The sequence below is a fragment of the Cryptomeria japonica genome, chromosome 9 (genome assembly GCF_030272615.1).
Source record: "Cryptomeria japonica chromosome 9, Sugi_1.0, whole genome shotgun sequence".
Taxonomy (NCBI): domain Eukaryota; kingdom Viridiplantae; phylum Streptophyta; class Pinopsida; order Cupressales; family Cupressaceae; genus Cryptomeria; species Cryptomeria japonica.
The window spans coordinates 736,752,073-736,767,074 of record NC_081413.1 but is presented as its reverse complement, the minus strand read 5'-3'; the positions used below and the strand labels follow the sequence as shown (position 1 = coordinate 736,767,074).

The window sequence follows — 15,002 nt, the reverse complement described above, 5'->3', positions numbered from 1 at the left end:
TGTAGTGAGCTTCCCATATCAACTTTTTGCGTTCTGCATTTGGCATACAGATTTGCCCAAGGTGACAAAGCATTCCATCTTGCAAATAGAAGCCATTCACTTGATATCCCTTCACCAATTGATTATAAACATCTGCAAATTCAACATCATTCTCATACAAGCAAGCCCAAGCTTCAGTTTGATGACCACATGAGTTCAAAACCATACTTATGGATGCAATTGGAGGCCTGCTCAAACAGTCCACTACTTTGTTAGTACTTCCCTTATTGTGACGAATATTGAGGTGAAATTGTTGAAGATATGCTGACCATCGTTGATGTCGATCATTCTGCAACTTCCCTTGTGTTTGCAAAAATTGAAGGTGTTTGTGATCTGTGTGGATGACAGTCTCCTTACCCAAAATGTAATGTTTCCACTGCTTACAGGTTTGAACAATAGCATACAGTTCCTTATCGTAAGTGGCATACCGATGCACTATATCAGAAAACGTCTGACTGTGATATGCAACTGGATGACCATGCTGCATGAGGACTCAAAATTACGAGCCGTTTAACTCGTTGGAAAGGTCTACAAGAGTTGTAGGCGAAGATTTGAAAGAGCATGCCTAGCCATGCTCTTTCGCCACTTTCAAGGGCTAAAAATGCCTTGAAGGCCTTCAAACATGCCATTTACTAACATATAGAAAAACGAAAAAAAATATGAAAAATATTTTTTTAACAATTTCAAATTTTCTTGTAATCACTAGGTATTCCTTTCCACGTGTCTTCTTGGCAACCCTGGAATCTATGATTTCATCCATAGTTTTAAAACTCGCGGACTCGCCACGGACTCGCGAGTCCTTGGGAGCCGCGAGTCGACTCGCCAAGGACTCATGAGGCGAGTCCCTGCAAAGGACTCGCGAGTCTTTCGTAAAGACTTGCGCGAGTCTTTTGCTCGGACTCGCGAGTCTTTCACAAGGACTCGTGGGCCCAGAAAATACGCCCTTAAAGGGTAAAAACAAAGTTTTTTTTTTAATTTTTCACTTCATTTTTGTTTTTCTTTGGTTATAGCAGGTTTGTAGGGTTTGAAGGAGTAGAGGGAAGAAGAAAAAATCAGCAAGAGAGATCTAGGTAAGGATTTTTTCTCTTTCTTTTTTTTTCATTTGAATCATTTCAATGTTTTGAAACTCAAAAAAATCTTGAAAAACAAGGGGATATGCTGCCAAATTTTTTTCTATTTTCTTTCCTAAGTTATATCCTCATTTTTTTTTCTTGTTTTTGAATGCTATTTTTCCCAAATGATTCATTGTCATTTTCTTTTGTTGATTTTCCATAAAACCTTGCTGATTTTTTTTTTCCATGTTAAATCAGCAATGACAAGTTCAACTCCAAGGGCAACCCCAAGGTCAGGAAGACAAAGAGATAAAGCATGGAAATATGGGATTGCAGGAAGCAAAAAGGGGGAGGTCACTTGCACCGAATGTACAAAATGGATGACTGGTGGAATCAATAGATTAAAATACCACCTTGCACAAATACCTGGATATGGTGTGGAGGCATGCCCCAAATCAACTCTTGAAATTATTAGAGAGATGAAGGCCATTCTTGCTGAGAATGATATGCATAAGGAAGAAAGACAAAAAACAAGAGAAGCCATGGCAGCTGCAATGAATCCCACATTGTCCACTTCGGGTCCCATTGGTCACACTCGGGCTCGTCAGTCACTTTCATCTTTTGGTGACAATGAGGGTGAGGCTAGTGGCACTTCTGTTAGATCAGACCCTAATTTTTTTGTACCACGCAATGTTCCAGGTGCACAACCTTCACTTGAAGGTACATGATGGAATAAAGAGAAGCATGAACAAGCACGGATAACAACTTCAAACTTTTGGTTTTACAATAATCTATCTTTCAATGCAGCAAACAATGTGTATTGGGAAGGTTTTGTTAATGCAGTAACAGTTGCGGGTAAGGGGTTTAAGGCCCCAACAGATCATGACTTCAGTGGGCCATTGCTAGAGAAAGCTGTACAAAATACACAAGGAGTGGTTGATGATCAGAAAAGGTATTGGAAGAGAAAAGGATGCAACATTTTATTTGATGGATGGACAGATGGACGGAATAAGACTCTTCTCAACTTCTTGGTGGCTTCAAATGGTGCAATGGTATTCATAAAGTCTGTTGATGCCTCAAATGAAATAAAAAATGCAGAGACTTTGTGTAATCTGTTGGATGGCGTGGTTCAGGAAGTTGGAGTTGAGAATGTTGTCCAAATAATCACGGACAACGCAGCTGCATATGTATCTGTAGGTAGAATGCTTATGGAGAGGCATCCTTCGATTACATGGAGTCCTTGTGCTGCACATTGCTTGGACTTGATGCTAGAGGACATTGGGAAGATTGGATGGGTGAAGAAGGTGGTTGAAGATGCAAGAAGTGTCACCAAATTCATCTACAACCATACTTGGATGCTTGCTTTGATGAGAAAACACACAAATGGCAAGGACCTTGTGGGACCTAGAGTGACACAATTTGCTAGCCACTTCATCACTTTGCAGAGCATTCTTAGTGCCATTCCTCATCTTAAGCAGATGTTTGTGTCAAATGCTTGGTTGGTGTTTGCATACTCCAAAAGACCTGAAGCAGAGAAGATTGTGAGCATTGTTTTTGATGAAGGGTTCAATAAAAGTGGAGAGGAGTTGATTGTGGTAAGTAACAAACACAAAAGTAAAGTTTATACAATCTTGTCTATTTGCTGATTTTATTTTTTAGGGGTTGATTTTGTACTAATTTAAAATTTGTTTTCATTTTTTAAGGTGACAAAACCTTTGGTAAGGGTTCTTTGTATGGTGGATGGAGAGGGCATGCCAATGGGTTTCATTTATGAGGCCATGGATAGGGCCAAAGAGGCCATTTCATATTACTATCGTGGAAATACAAAAAAATGCGAAATCCTTTGGCGCATCATTGATCGTAGGTGGACAAACCAACTCCACCAACCGATACATGCCTTCGCCTACTTTTTGAACCCGAAATTCTACTTCTCTGATTCATTTAGGGCTGATGAGGAGGTCATGGCAGGTGTTATTACATGCATTGATAAGATGACCCCTGATCTTGAGTTGAGAGACAAGGTTCTTGATGAGTTGGAGGTGAGATTTGACATTTGCAATTGCTTTATCTTTATTTATGAATTCAGAAATGTCCATTATTGAATTTGAGTTTGACACTTTGACTATCTATTTTTGAATTTGGAAATGTTCATTGTTCAAGATCTACAAAAGTGTAGGGGGGAGACTCTTCTCATCACAACTAGCAATTGATAGGAGAGGAAAACATCAACCAGGTAAAAAATTTAGTAACTTAGTTCAATAGTGCAAGAAAAAAAATACAAACTTGATTGTTACATTTTTTTCTTAATTCTAATATTTCTAAATGGTTTTTGTAGATTTATGGTGGGAGAATTATGGTGCTGGCACGCCTAATCTTCAAAAGATAGCTATCCGTGTTTTGTCTTAGCCATGCAGTGCTTCTGGGTGTGAACGAAATTGGAGTGTATTTGAGAGCATTCACACAAAGAAGAGAAATAGATTGTCACAAAAGCGGCTCAATGATCTAGTATTTATTCGGTACAACCTTCACCTTCGAGTTAGACAGGTGGAGGGTGTTTCACATGAGGCCATTGAGTTAGATGAAATTGATCCATATGGTGATTGGACCATGAATGAACAAAATGATGGTGACGATGTCCTCCTTACCGAAGAAGAAATTGTAGAAATAGAGAGAGGAGCAGCACAAGATGCAGAATGAGCAAGATTGGATGAAATGGAGGATGAAGATGAGGATGATGATGAGGACTTTGACTTTGAAGAAGAATCATCTCACCATTTAGATACCACAACACCCACTTCTACTACTTCTAGCTCAAGGCCTGAAAAATTGAGCTATATTAGGAAAAATACAAAGAGGAAGATGTAGTCTTCTCTTTGGTTTGTTCATTCACATTGTTGTTTTCCACATTTGGAGTTGGACTTGGACATATCATTATATGTAATTTTGTGAACATTTATATACTTATGCTGCCATTATACATTTTAGAGCTGAAAGTTGAAACTTGAATATGCTGCAAAACTTGAATATGCTGCCATGAATGATGAAATTTCAAATATTGCGTGTTTGTAGATCATATGACATGTGTAATGTTTCAATTATGGCACTTATGTTCTCTAAATGCATTAATTTCTTTATGTTTTTTTTGTAAAACTACGGTTTCTTTTTTGGCCGAGTCTTTTGCGAGTCTTTCACGAGTTTGAGTCCGAGTCGAAATTTTTGGTTTGCCGTGTCCGAGGCAAGTCCGAGATGTTCAAATTTTCATCCACCTCTTCGGATTGTTTCTTTGGTAGCTGATCCACCCTAGTTGTTTCATGAGATGTATCTGCAGGTAGATGTGTTTGAGCGCTGATCTCCCCCTCATAATGCTTATACAAATCATTGACATTAAAAATAGGAGAGATATCTATGTTCTCCAGAAGGTCAACTTCATAGGCATTAGCAGAAAACTTCCTCAAGATCCTGCAGGGACCTATCTTCTTCCATTTCAATTTGTTATAGGTTCCCCAGGGAAACCTTTCCTTCCTCAAATGAACCCAAACCAACTCACCAACTTTAAATTCTTGCTTTCTTCTATGCAAGTCAGCATAATTCTTGTACTTAGCAGTACTCTTTTCCAACTTTGCCTTTACCTGTGCAAATCCCTAATGTACTTTGCAAAATCCTCTGCCACAACACTAGCCCTCTCTAGATCTGCACTAAATTCCTTAGTTCATCCACGCCTCTTGGGCTCTAACCATACACTACATTGAATGGGATATTTCCCCCCTCCCGTTGATTGAATTGTTATAGGAAAACTCTACCTGTGGCAATGTCAAGCTCTATTGATTTGGTCTATCACCAATCAAATATCTCAGCAAATTACCCAAACTCCTATTGACAACTTTACTTTGACCATCAACTTGTGAATGGTACGTTGAACTGAATCCTAATTGTGTGCCTAACTTCTTACATAATGTATGCCAAAAATGGCCAACAAACTTTGTATCACGATATGAGATCATGCTTTTAGGCAAACCATTTAACTGAACTATTTCTTTGAAAAACAATTTGGCTATATGAGAAGTATCACTAGTCTTTTGACATTGAATAAAATGAGCCATTTTAGAAAACTTATTGACAACAACAAAAATTGAATCATTACCTTGCTGTGTTCGAGGCAACCCCAAAACGGAATCCATGGTAATGTGTTCCCATGGTTTTTTCGGAATCGGCAATGGTTGATACAATCCTATATTTTGTTTCACGCCCTTAGCATGTTGGCATATTTTGCATCCTTGTACCATCTTCTTGACTTCAACACTCATCCTTGGCCAATAATAACTCTCACTCAACAAAGCTATTGTCTTATCAATTCCAAAATGTCCACCCAATCCACCACTATGTTTTTCTCTTATTAAATTCTCCCTTATGGAGCCTTGAGGTATGCACAACTTTTTCCCTTTGAACAAAAAATTCTCTCGAATGAAATACTCCGGCCATGGAGTTCGATCCATTTCTATTGGATGCAAGCATGCCATCCATGCTTCCTTGAAATCTGGATCTTGTTCATACAACTCACCCAAATAATCAAATCCAACAACGTTCACTTTTAGCTCATTCAACAATAAACTCTTTCTACTTAGTGCATCAACAACTCTATTGGATTTACCACTTCAATGTTTCAAAACAAAAGAATAACTTTGCAAAAGTTCAACTCATTTCAAATGCCTTTGATTTAACTTACCTTGGTTGTTAATGAATTGCAAGGTTTGATGATCTGTATACAACACAAATTCTTTTGCCAACAAATAATGCCTCCACTTCTTGAGTGCTTGAACAATGGCATAAAATTCCTAATCATACACTGAATACTTCCTTTTTGCTTCATTCAACTTCTCGCTGAAGTATGTTATTGATCTTCCTTCTTGACTAAGAACACCCCCAATTGCTGTTCTACTTACATCATAGTTGACTTGGAAAACTTTTCCAAAGTTTGGCAACGCTAACAATGGTTGCTCTGTCACTTCTCTTCAATAACTGAAAACTTTTCTCTGCTGCATCTGTCCACTTGAACCTTTTCTTTGTTCCCTTCATTGTTTTATTAATGGGAGCACATATCCCACTAAAATTCCTTATGAACTTCCTATAGAAGCTCACCAACCCATGAAAACAACGGGCTTCGAAAGTACTCCTTGGCTATGGCCAATCAACAATAGCCCTCAATTTCTTAGGGTCCATTTTCAACCCTTCCTCTAAGAATACAAATCCCAAATAAACTAATTCCATTTTCATTGAAGTACACTTTTTCAGATTCACCATTAGCTTTTCTTCATTTAATCTGTGTAATATAACCCTAACGTGTTCCAAATGTTCCTCTTTTGTCTTACTAAAAATTAAAATATCATCAAGATATACTATGACAAACTTACCAAGATAGGGCTTCAACACTTGGTTCCTCATGAATGTGCTTTATGCATTTGTCAACCCAAATGGCATAACCAGCCACTCATACAATCCATCCTTCGTCTTGAATGGTGTTTTCCATTCATCTCCTTCGCATATTCTAATTTGATGGGGCCCACTCTTCAAATCAATCTTCGCGAAGTACCTCGATCCACTTAAACAATCCATTAAATTATCCATTCTGGGCAACGAGAACCTATACTCGATGGTGATCTTATTAATCGTTTTGGAATCAATACACATCCTCCACTCAACTTCTTTGTTTGGCACCAATACTATAGGCACAACACATGGATTGAGACTCCCTAATCAACCCTTTGTCCAACAACTCATGGACTTGTTTATTGATCTACTTATTCTCCCGAGGTGTCATCCTATACAATGCCTTATTTGGAAAGCTTGAGCCTAGAATTTAATCCATGCATTGACTGATTTCTCTTACCGGTGGCAGTCCATCTGACAACTCCATCATTATCTTTGCATACTCGTCTATTAACTGTTGAACTTCCACAGGCAACTACTCTTCTTTTTCTACTATCATGTTTTGGTTTGGCTAGGGAATAAAAGCAAAAAAACTCCATCCTTCTTCAAGTCCTTCAAGAACTTCTTTCTTGAGACCAAACACATTCTGGCAGTACCTTCTATATCTTCTTCCTTATCCTTCATCGGATTTAAAACAAATTCTCGACCATCCTTCTTGATGGTGTAGGTGTTACTCTTCTCATTATGAATAGCTTGTTTGTCATACTGCCACGGTCTTCCTAGAAAGATGTGATAGGCATCCATTGACATCACATCACAAAGGATTCCATCCTTATAGTTACCAATCTGAAATTTAACCAAACATTGTTCCTTCAACACCAACTGATGCTTTTTCTGCAACCATGAGACCTTGTACGGGTTGGGATGTTTCATTCTTTTCAACTTCAACTTCTTCATCATCTACTCATACACTATGTTGTCGGTGTTGCCACTATCCACAATCATTTTACAACATTTGTCACCAGACTTGCATTTAGTTTTGAATAAATTTCTTTTTTGAACTAGTTCAAATTCCACCTTCTCAAGATTTAACAAAATCCTTCTCAGCATCAAGGATTCTAAAAAGCATCCACACTCATCAAACTATGAGGAATGATAATGTAGAGAATGAACAAGAGGCTTAGAGTGCTCCCTCACAACAATTGAAGAAGAGTCATTTCCATCAAAGAGAAGAGTAGTGTAATCAATGGCGTCTCCTAAATCTAAAATGTGGGACTTTTAAATGTCAAGTAATCGTCCTAAGTAGCCATCTCTGGAAGACAATGTATGTTTTGTTGCAATGATTTACATGTAGCCAAAATTGTGGCGACACATGCATCATGTCCTCACAAGATGTAGAAGTAAGAATACCAAATGATTTTTCCATTGTTGGATACTGGGGTCTTCAATCTCAAGTTGTTGACTCATAGATGAAGAGAGCTATAGAAACAAAAGTCTCAATAGAAGTATTCGTAGTAGTAGAAGTCTCTCTATCATCAAGACAACCGAAATTTCCTATTCAACAAGAAATGTACATGTTTTATCATTAATTGGTCAAAACTCATCAAGTGGAAGAAGAAAATTTGGAACAAGATCTTCTTATGGGAATGGAAGTTTATTTGTGTCCATATATCTCCCAAAGTTTGATCATAAGGTCACAAGGGCACTCAATACCATCAGTGACCATTTGTATGTCAATATCACAACTACAACTGATTACTCTTTGGATACTCTTTATGTCCTACACAATTATTTTCCCATATGATGATGGTTGTTTAGTCCTAAAGGTATAGTGGTGAATAATCAATAACCTAGTATTACCTGCACGTGCCAAGCATTCATAGAACAAAATAATTGTACATCATAATATAAATGACAGATGATAATAATCAGACCAGAAAGTTATATCTTTATTCCAATGTCTCCAATTCTCCGTACATGATCCCTTGCCGAGGTTCCAACCAAACAATATATAGACTTGACGGTTGGCCAAGTTGCCAACCGTCACCAACTCCCAACTACTCGACGAGAACCTCTCGGCAACAGCAAAACATAAACACACATAACACACTTATAATTATTATTCGTACTAACATACGTTTTTACTCCTAACATTAGCCCCCCCAAAAACGTAGTCGTCTTCCAGACGACTCAAACAAGAGAAACTGAAATGAAAAACATATCTAAGACCGAGAAGAGGGAGGAGGCGTCCCTGTAGAGGTCGCGGTAGGAGGCTGCTGTCCGACCTGGAGTTTCAGGTTCTTTTCTGCCATTAATTGTCGTTCCTGAGCTTTCTTTACCATGTGAGCAGCTTCCAGTAGCTTTTTATCTTTTTGTTCCAGCTGTGAAGTGAGCGTCGCCACCTGGGTTGCTAATGCTTGTGCCTCCTTCTCATGCATACTTGTTGATGTGTTTTTTATGCACATGCGAACACAGAATAAAATACGTAAAGGTACCTTATCCTCTCTTGAGCAAAGTTTCCCGACTGCTGAAGATCTCGCCGAAGGATCAGTCGAGGCAACTCCAAGGTTCTTGTATGTAGGTTCTCTACTCGTGGATAAACTCTTTGTGGTACGATGTGATTTTGCTGGAATCACAAGGGGACTTACACTTGATGATTGAATGTCTAATTTGCTTTGAATATTGCTAGAACACAGGATTTCACTAGTCTAGATTTTGAAAAAAAAAGGAAAAGGATGAGGGCGAGGAAAGGATCTAACTCTGACACTAAGAATGTAGGAGCAATGAATAACCTTTGGTGAAATTCTAACTAAGTCTTGTTTTGACATCCCAGGACCATCTCCACAAGGTTAGTGCGATCTTCGGAGGAAAGCTTTATGATGTTCAGATCATCTCTATAAGCATGGACACCATCAGGTTGATGCATATCAGTGAAGAAGCGACAATTGAAGTTAAGCTTAAGCTGAATGATTCCAGTTGACTACACAAGGCAAGTCTGCAATCAACAAACTGCTAGTAGTATGGACATACAAATCTCACCATCAATCAAACACATTTCTTCCACTCATCTAATAACATGAAATCAAATCTGAGAAGTATAAAGACCATGCAAATTGTTGAATCGACCCATAGATTTCACCATTTCTTCAATGAAGTTTTACAAGTCTTTTACAACAACATCTTGGCAACAATCTTTGCCTTCTCTTGCTATTCTACTCTAATTGCTATTCTATCAACTGACTATTCACTATTAGCTAACTATTCACCTACTATCAACTATTGACTAATTATTAGCCTTTACAAATGAAGAGCTAGGGCTTATATAGTGCCCTCCATACAATTCAATGGCTCAGATCCACTTAAGATCAATGGCCGAGATTTTACAATGAAAACCCTAATTAGGGTTTGTTACAACAACTCAATTCTAGCCAATGAAATAATTGCATTATTTGGACACTTGTCTTCTCTGGAATATTCGACCAATGGATAACTGGGGTAGGTACATCGAAATTTGTGCCATCTCCAATGAGTCGGGTACATTGAATCTGGACAAGTTGAGGTGGACCAATCTGACTGGAGGAGTGATGACTAGGATGCCACCTTGTCTTTGCTTCAAATGTTGGACTGGAAGAGGTCGTCCTTGATGAGGCTGGGCTGGAGAAGGTCGTCCTTGTTGATGCTGGGCTGGAGAAGGTCATCCTTGTCCTGGCCTGGTCTTCTTTCATCTGCCAAAACAAACCAAAAGATGATTAAGGACACATGATAAATTCATTTCAACATAGCATTTCCAACTTAAATCATCAACAAAAGATATTAAAATGAAGTTAGTTCAAGACTCTTTCCAGGGACAGGCCCTATAAGAATTTCGCCCTGGACCCTCTAGAAGGGTCAGGAGCGAATTTTGCATTCCTGGCTCATTTAGACCTCCTTTCAACGTTACCTCACAATTAGCTCCTCGCCTGGCCCCAACAAGGTGAAAAATAGCAGTTTCAAAGGATTTCGCCCTGGACCCTTTGGAAGGGTCAGGAGCGATTTTCTTGATTAGGCCTCAATTACCCCATTTTTTCACTCCAAAATCCTTCGGAAGGTGAGCATATGCTTGTTTTAGTCCAACAAAGTCTAGGGATCCATCCTTTTAGCTTCTCAAATGGGCAAATTAGGTGTGATAATGAGAATTTCGCTCTGGACCCTTTGGAAGGGTCAGAAGCGAAATTCCTTCTTTAGGCTTTATTTTACACTTCCTTTACTTCAACTCATTTTGCAAGGCTTAAACAACCTCTCTGCAGTCTTCTCATGCCTTAGGAATCAAAATCTTGTCTTGACACCAAGAGGAAATAGTGACTTTGATGAATTTTGCTCTGGACCCTTTGGAAGGGTCAGGAGCGAAATTCACTTTTTGCTTACCTATCCACACTAAGTTTCACTTTCTTCACTTCACTTCATCTGGAATCCCCCATATTGAACCCACTTCTCAACTTGGCAACATTGGTTCGATCTTCACAAGGCCCAAAAAGGAGAATTCGCTCAAGAAGCTAGCCAGGGATAGGACCTATCTAGAATTTCGCTCTGGACCCTTTGGAAGGGTCAGGAGCGAAATTCCAATTTTAGCTCAAAATTTGCATCTTTGGTGGATAAACATCTTTCCAAGGCATTCCAAATAGCTTCTCTCACCCTAGTCTAGGCCTGACTTGGCACAAAAATTGGAGAAAAGGATGGTTTTATTGTTTTTCGCTTTGGACCCTTTGGAAGGGTCAGGAGCGAATTTCTTGGTTTGGGCTAATTTCCATCATTTTCAACACCAATTAACTTCAAAAGGCAAGAACATGTCTCCTCGCACCCATCCAAGCCATGAAAACCCAACGTTTGACTAGACTTGCAAGGAAAATAGGTGGTTTCAAGATTTTCGCTCTGGACCCTTTGGAAGGTTCAAGAGCGATTTTCCTTCTCTGACCTATAATCATCAAATTTTGTAACAAACATCTACTCACAAGTGGTCTCAAAGGCCTTTTCTACCTTGGTCTAGTCTTGCCTTAGCACAAACTTGAAAGGAACATGTTGGTTTTAGGATTTTCGCCTTGGACCCTTTGGAAGAGTCAGGAGCGAATTTTAGGTTTTAGGCAATCCCTTCATCCTTTCAACTTCAAATCATTTCCAAGGCATAGAACATCATGCCTTACTCCTCTTTGAGTCCTGAAAACCAAAATCTAATCTTGAACTGCAAGGAAAATAGGAGGATTTGGAAATTTCGCCCTGGACCCTCTGGAAGGGTCAGGAGCGAATTTCCCTTTCTAGCCCAAAATCATAATTTTTTGAGACAACAATCAATTCAAGGACAATCTCAAGGGCATCCCTCACCTTGATCTAGGCATGGCTTGGTACAAATTTTGGAGAAAATGATGGGTTTTATGATTTTCGCTCTGGACCCTTTGGAAGGGTCAGGAGCGAAATTCTCTTTTAGGCTAAAATCTTGCTCTTTAAAATCATCCAACTCCATTTCAAGGCAAGAACATACCAATTCATTCCCCAACATGCCCTAGAAACCAACACTTAGTCAAAATTTGAAAGGAAATGAGAGCTACAAAGATTTTCGCTCTGGACCCTTTGGAAGGGTCAGCAAAAATCACTTTTTGGGTTGGATCCTTGACTTCATTTTCACATTTCTTCATTCAAACAAGCATTTTTACCTTCATTCAAGCCTGGGAATGCGTTAGTTCTAGGTTTTGGTCAAAGTAGAATGTCTTATGGAGAATTTCGCTCTGGACTCTTTGGAAGGGTCAGGAGCGAAATTCGCTTTGGACCCTTTGGAAGGGTGTGGAGCGAAATTTGACATTTTGGTCTCTCCGTCAGGATCATTTTATGGAATATAACATTTAAGTATAAGAAGATATACTTTCAGGATGTTTGAGAGTGGTTTCGGACCTCCAGGAGTTATATTGCAAAATCTAGTTTTTGGAGGATTCTTCAGTTTTCCAGACTTAGTCAAATTTCAGGATTAGGACATTCCAGACTTAGCCAAATTTCAGAATCAGGACATTCCAGACTTAGCCAAACTTTAGGGCATTTGAATATCAGGATGACATTTCAAACTTCATCACTCACCAACTCGACCTAGCTCGGACTTTCAAGAATGATACCCACTCACAAAGCAAGACACAATTAGCAACAAGAGCAAAACCAGGCCCTAAGGAAGACTCTCAAAGAAACCCTAACCTGGAGCACCTGCTGACTCCCCTGGCTCACGCAAAGCCTACCATCCTATTGATCCCTTGGCGACACTCAAAATGCAAAGGCTAACAGACAAACCCTAAACACCTAGAAAGCGAACCTCGGAAAGCAAAAAAAAGTAGAGGCCCCCATTTGCAATGGGGCAATGTGTGAATACGTCACAACAATACTGCAGCGGGCTTCACATGTAGTCATCTTCATTTCCATCTCCTTCCTCAAGCTCTTCTCTACTATGGCCAACTCCGTCTGCTTCCTGCTCTCTTTTTCTAGGGTTACTATGTACGACTGTTGGGCCTCTTTCTCCACTTGATGTTGCCACATCTGTAAGTATACCTCTTGAAAAGTTCCCTCCATACTGCGGAAAGTGGTGCCTAAGGTGCCTGAGCCTCCTATCAAGTGCTTGTGGGTCCAGTTCTGAATCATCTCCGATGTACTATTATCCGGCCATCCCTGCTGCTCAAGGTATTGCGTGAACTCATCTTTGCACCCCTGGGCCATAAATTGACACAACTGTGTAGCGTCCGCTGAATTACCGACCTCCATCTGTCCAGTAAGCTGAGCCATGCCGCGTGCAACATTCGAGAGTCCTTGTCGCTCCACCAGGAATCATCTGAGTGAGCCTGCTGGGTCACTCGGATCAGGTAGTGTGATATGGAGTCCAGTGAGAGTCCCCTCTAGGCCACTGCTCTGCTCGTCCCTTCCCTGCTGCTTCTGATCAGTGGGTCTTTCCTCATCTGGGATAGTGACCTCTCTATTTGGAGTCATGCCTGGCCCGATGGCCATGTTATGTGGTGCGGGGGAGGGGGGCAGGTGTGGGGCGAGTGCGAACTGTCCTAGCCATCCATCCAGTGACGCGTCTATATCCTCATCTGTCATAGTACCCAAGGTTGCCTCTAAGTTAGCCGATGCCGTACCGGTTTCTGCTGCCATCGTACCAGTTTTTGTTGTCGTTGTACTAGTTCATGCTGCCGCCGTACCAGTTTTTGCTGCCGCCGTACTAGTTTCTGTTGCTGCCGTACCAGTTTCTGTTGTACCAATTTCTCCTGTTGTCGTACCAGTTTCTGCTACTAGAACGACCAAATTGATCTGTGGCAACGATACTCGTCGTTGTGCTAGTGGCTCCCCTTCTCTAATCTTTTGGAATAGTACCCCCATTGGTCGTACATCTCCTATTGGGCTGGCGACTGCAAGCGCCTCTGAGGTACCAGGTGTGCCAAAGCTAATTTTGAGGGTGTAAACTTTACCCTTGTATTCTTCCATTGTGCCCGCAATCCCCCCTGTTGCTCCTCTTCTTCATCTTCTTCCTGCTGGCACGACTCTGTTTCCTCTTCCTCCTCTATGGTGGTGTGTTCCGACAGATGGAACCCTTCATCCCCACTTTCTTGTTCTTCCGTTTCTTCCGCTTCCTCGGAATCCTCGACACTGCTAACCTCTTCAATTTCCACAGATGTGTCTAGCTTCCTCCTCTTCCGTGTGGGTTGCGCTATGTTGCCAAGGACGTCCAGGTGGATGTAGTAGTACATAGTGGGTTTATTTGGTTCGACCCGTTCATGAGGTTCAAACGTCCCCCAATCCTCTGGCGGTACCTGCAGGCGTACGACATGTAGGAACAAGTTGATGGCATGATGGCACATGTAGAATACTTTGTGTTCTAATCTCAGGAAGTCGTGAATGCGTTCTGCCAGGAGTTGCCCCCAGTTGTACACTTTCCCGCATCTGATCCCGTTCATTAACCCAATCATCCAGATGGCGATGTCTGAGGCTCGACTGGCCCCTGTCAGGCGGCTTTTAACCAGGTCCATCAACATCCTCCATTCTCCTGGTGCGATGAAGCTACGCTTCATTCCTCTGCTATTGACCCAGACACTCTTCCACTGTTCTTCTGTGAGGTTGTCCTTGCACACTAGGTCTATCAACCATTTTTTCTTTTCTCTGGTAAGGTTTTTGGTTGGTTTGGCAGCAGATGCTCCTTTATCCGGAATGCCAAATACGCGCCTGAGGTTTGAATGAAACCCGCACTGTGTACCCTTGGAACTGGATGACCGAAGCTCGTTCGTGAGGGTTATAACCAGATACCATGGTCCGTAGGACTAGCTCGAACTCCTTAATGTTAAATATGGGCATCTGTACAACATGGTCGACCTGTGCTTTTTTAAGCGATTCCTTCATCACATGGTCTGGAGGGTTTTCCTCCCACCAAGTACGACATTCACTGCTAGTCTCACTCTCGAATGCTACGTTTGCAGCTATGAGTTCCTCTAA

At 40.7% G+C, this 15,002-nt stretch overlaps 2 protein-coding genes across 2 annotated transcripts in view; both read left to right on the top strand.

The window, feature by feature from the left end:
* LOC131038653 (protochlorophyllide-dependent translocon component 52, chloroplastic) overlaps positions 1 to 15,002 on the top strand; it is an 82,125-nt gene that overhangs the window by 54,604 nt on the left and 12,519 nt on the right. The gene's annotated exons all lie outside the window — the stretch shown is intronic.
* Positions 975 to 4,196, top strand: LOC131038654 (uncharacterized). The gene is made up of 3 exons (XM_059210999.1): positions 975 to 2,686; positions 2,795 to 3,324; positions 3,427 to 4,196. Exons 1-2 carry the CDS (start codon positions 2,141 to 2,143, stop codon positions 3,191 to 3,193), a joined length of 945 nt encoding a protein of 314 aa, XP_059066982.1. The 5' UTR covers positions 975 to 2,140; the 3' UTR covers positions 3,194 to 3,324; positions 3,427 to 4,196.

Excerpts from the sequence above, each read along its gene's own strand:
- LOC131038654 (XM_059210999.1), top strand. The coding sequence starts at position 2,141 with ATGGTATTCATAAAGTCTGTTGATGCCTCAAATGAAATAAAAAATGCA. Across the intron at positions 2,687-2,794 it reads GTGGAGAGGAGTTGATTGTG|GTGACAAAACCTTTGGTAAG; the intron begins GTAAGTAACAAA and ends TCATTTTTTAAG.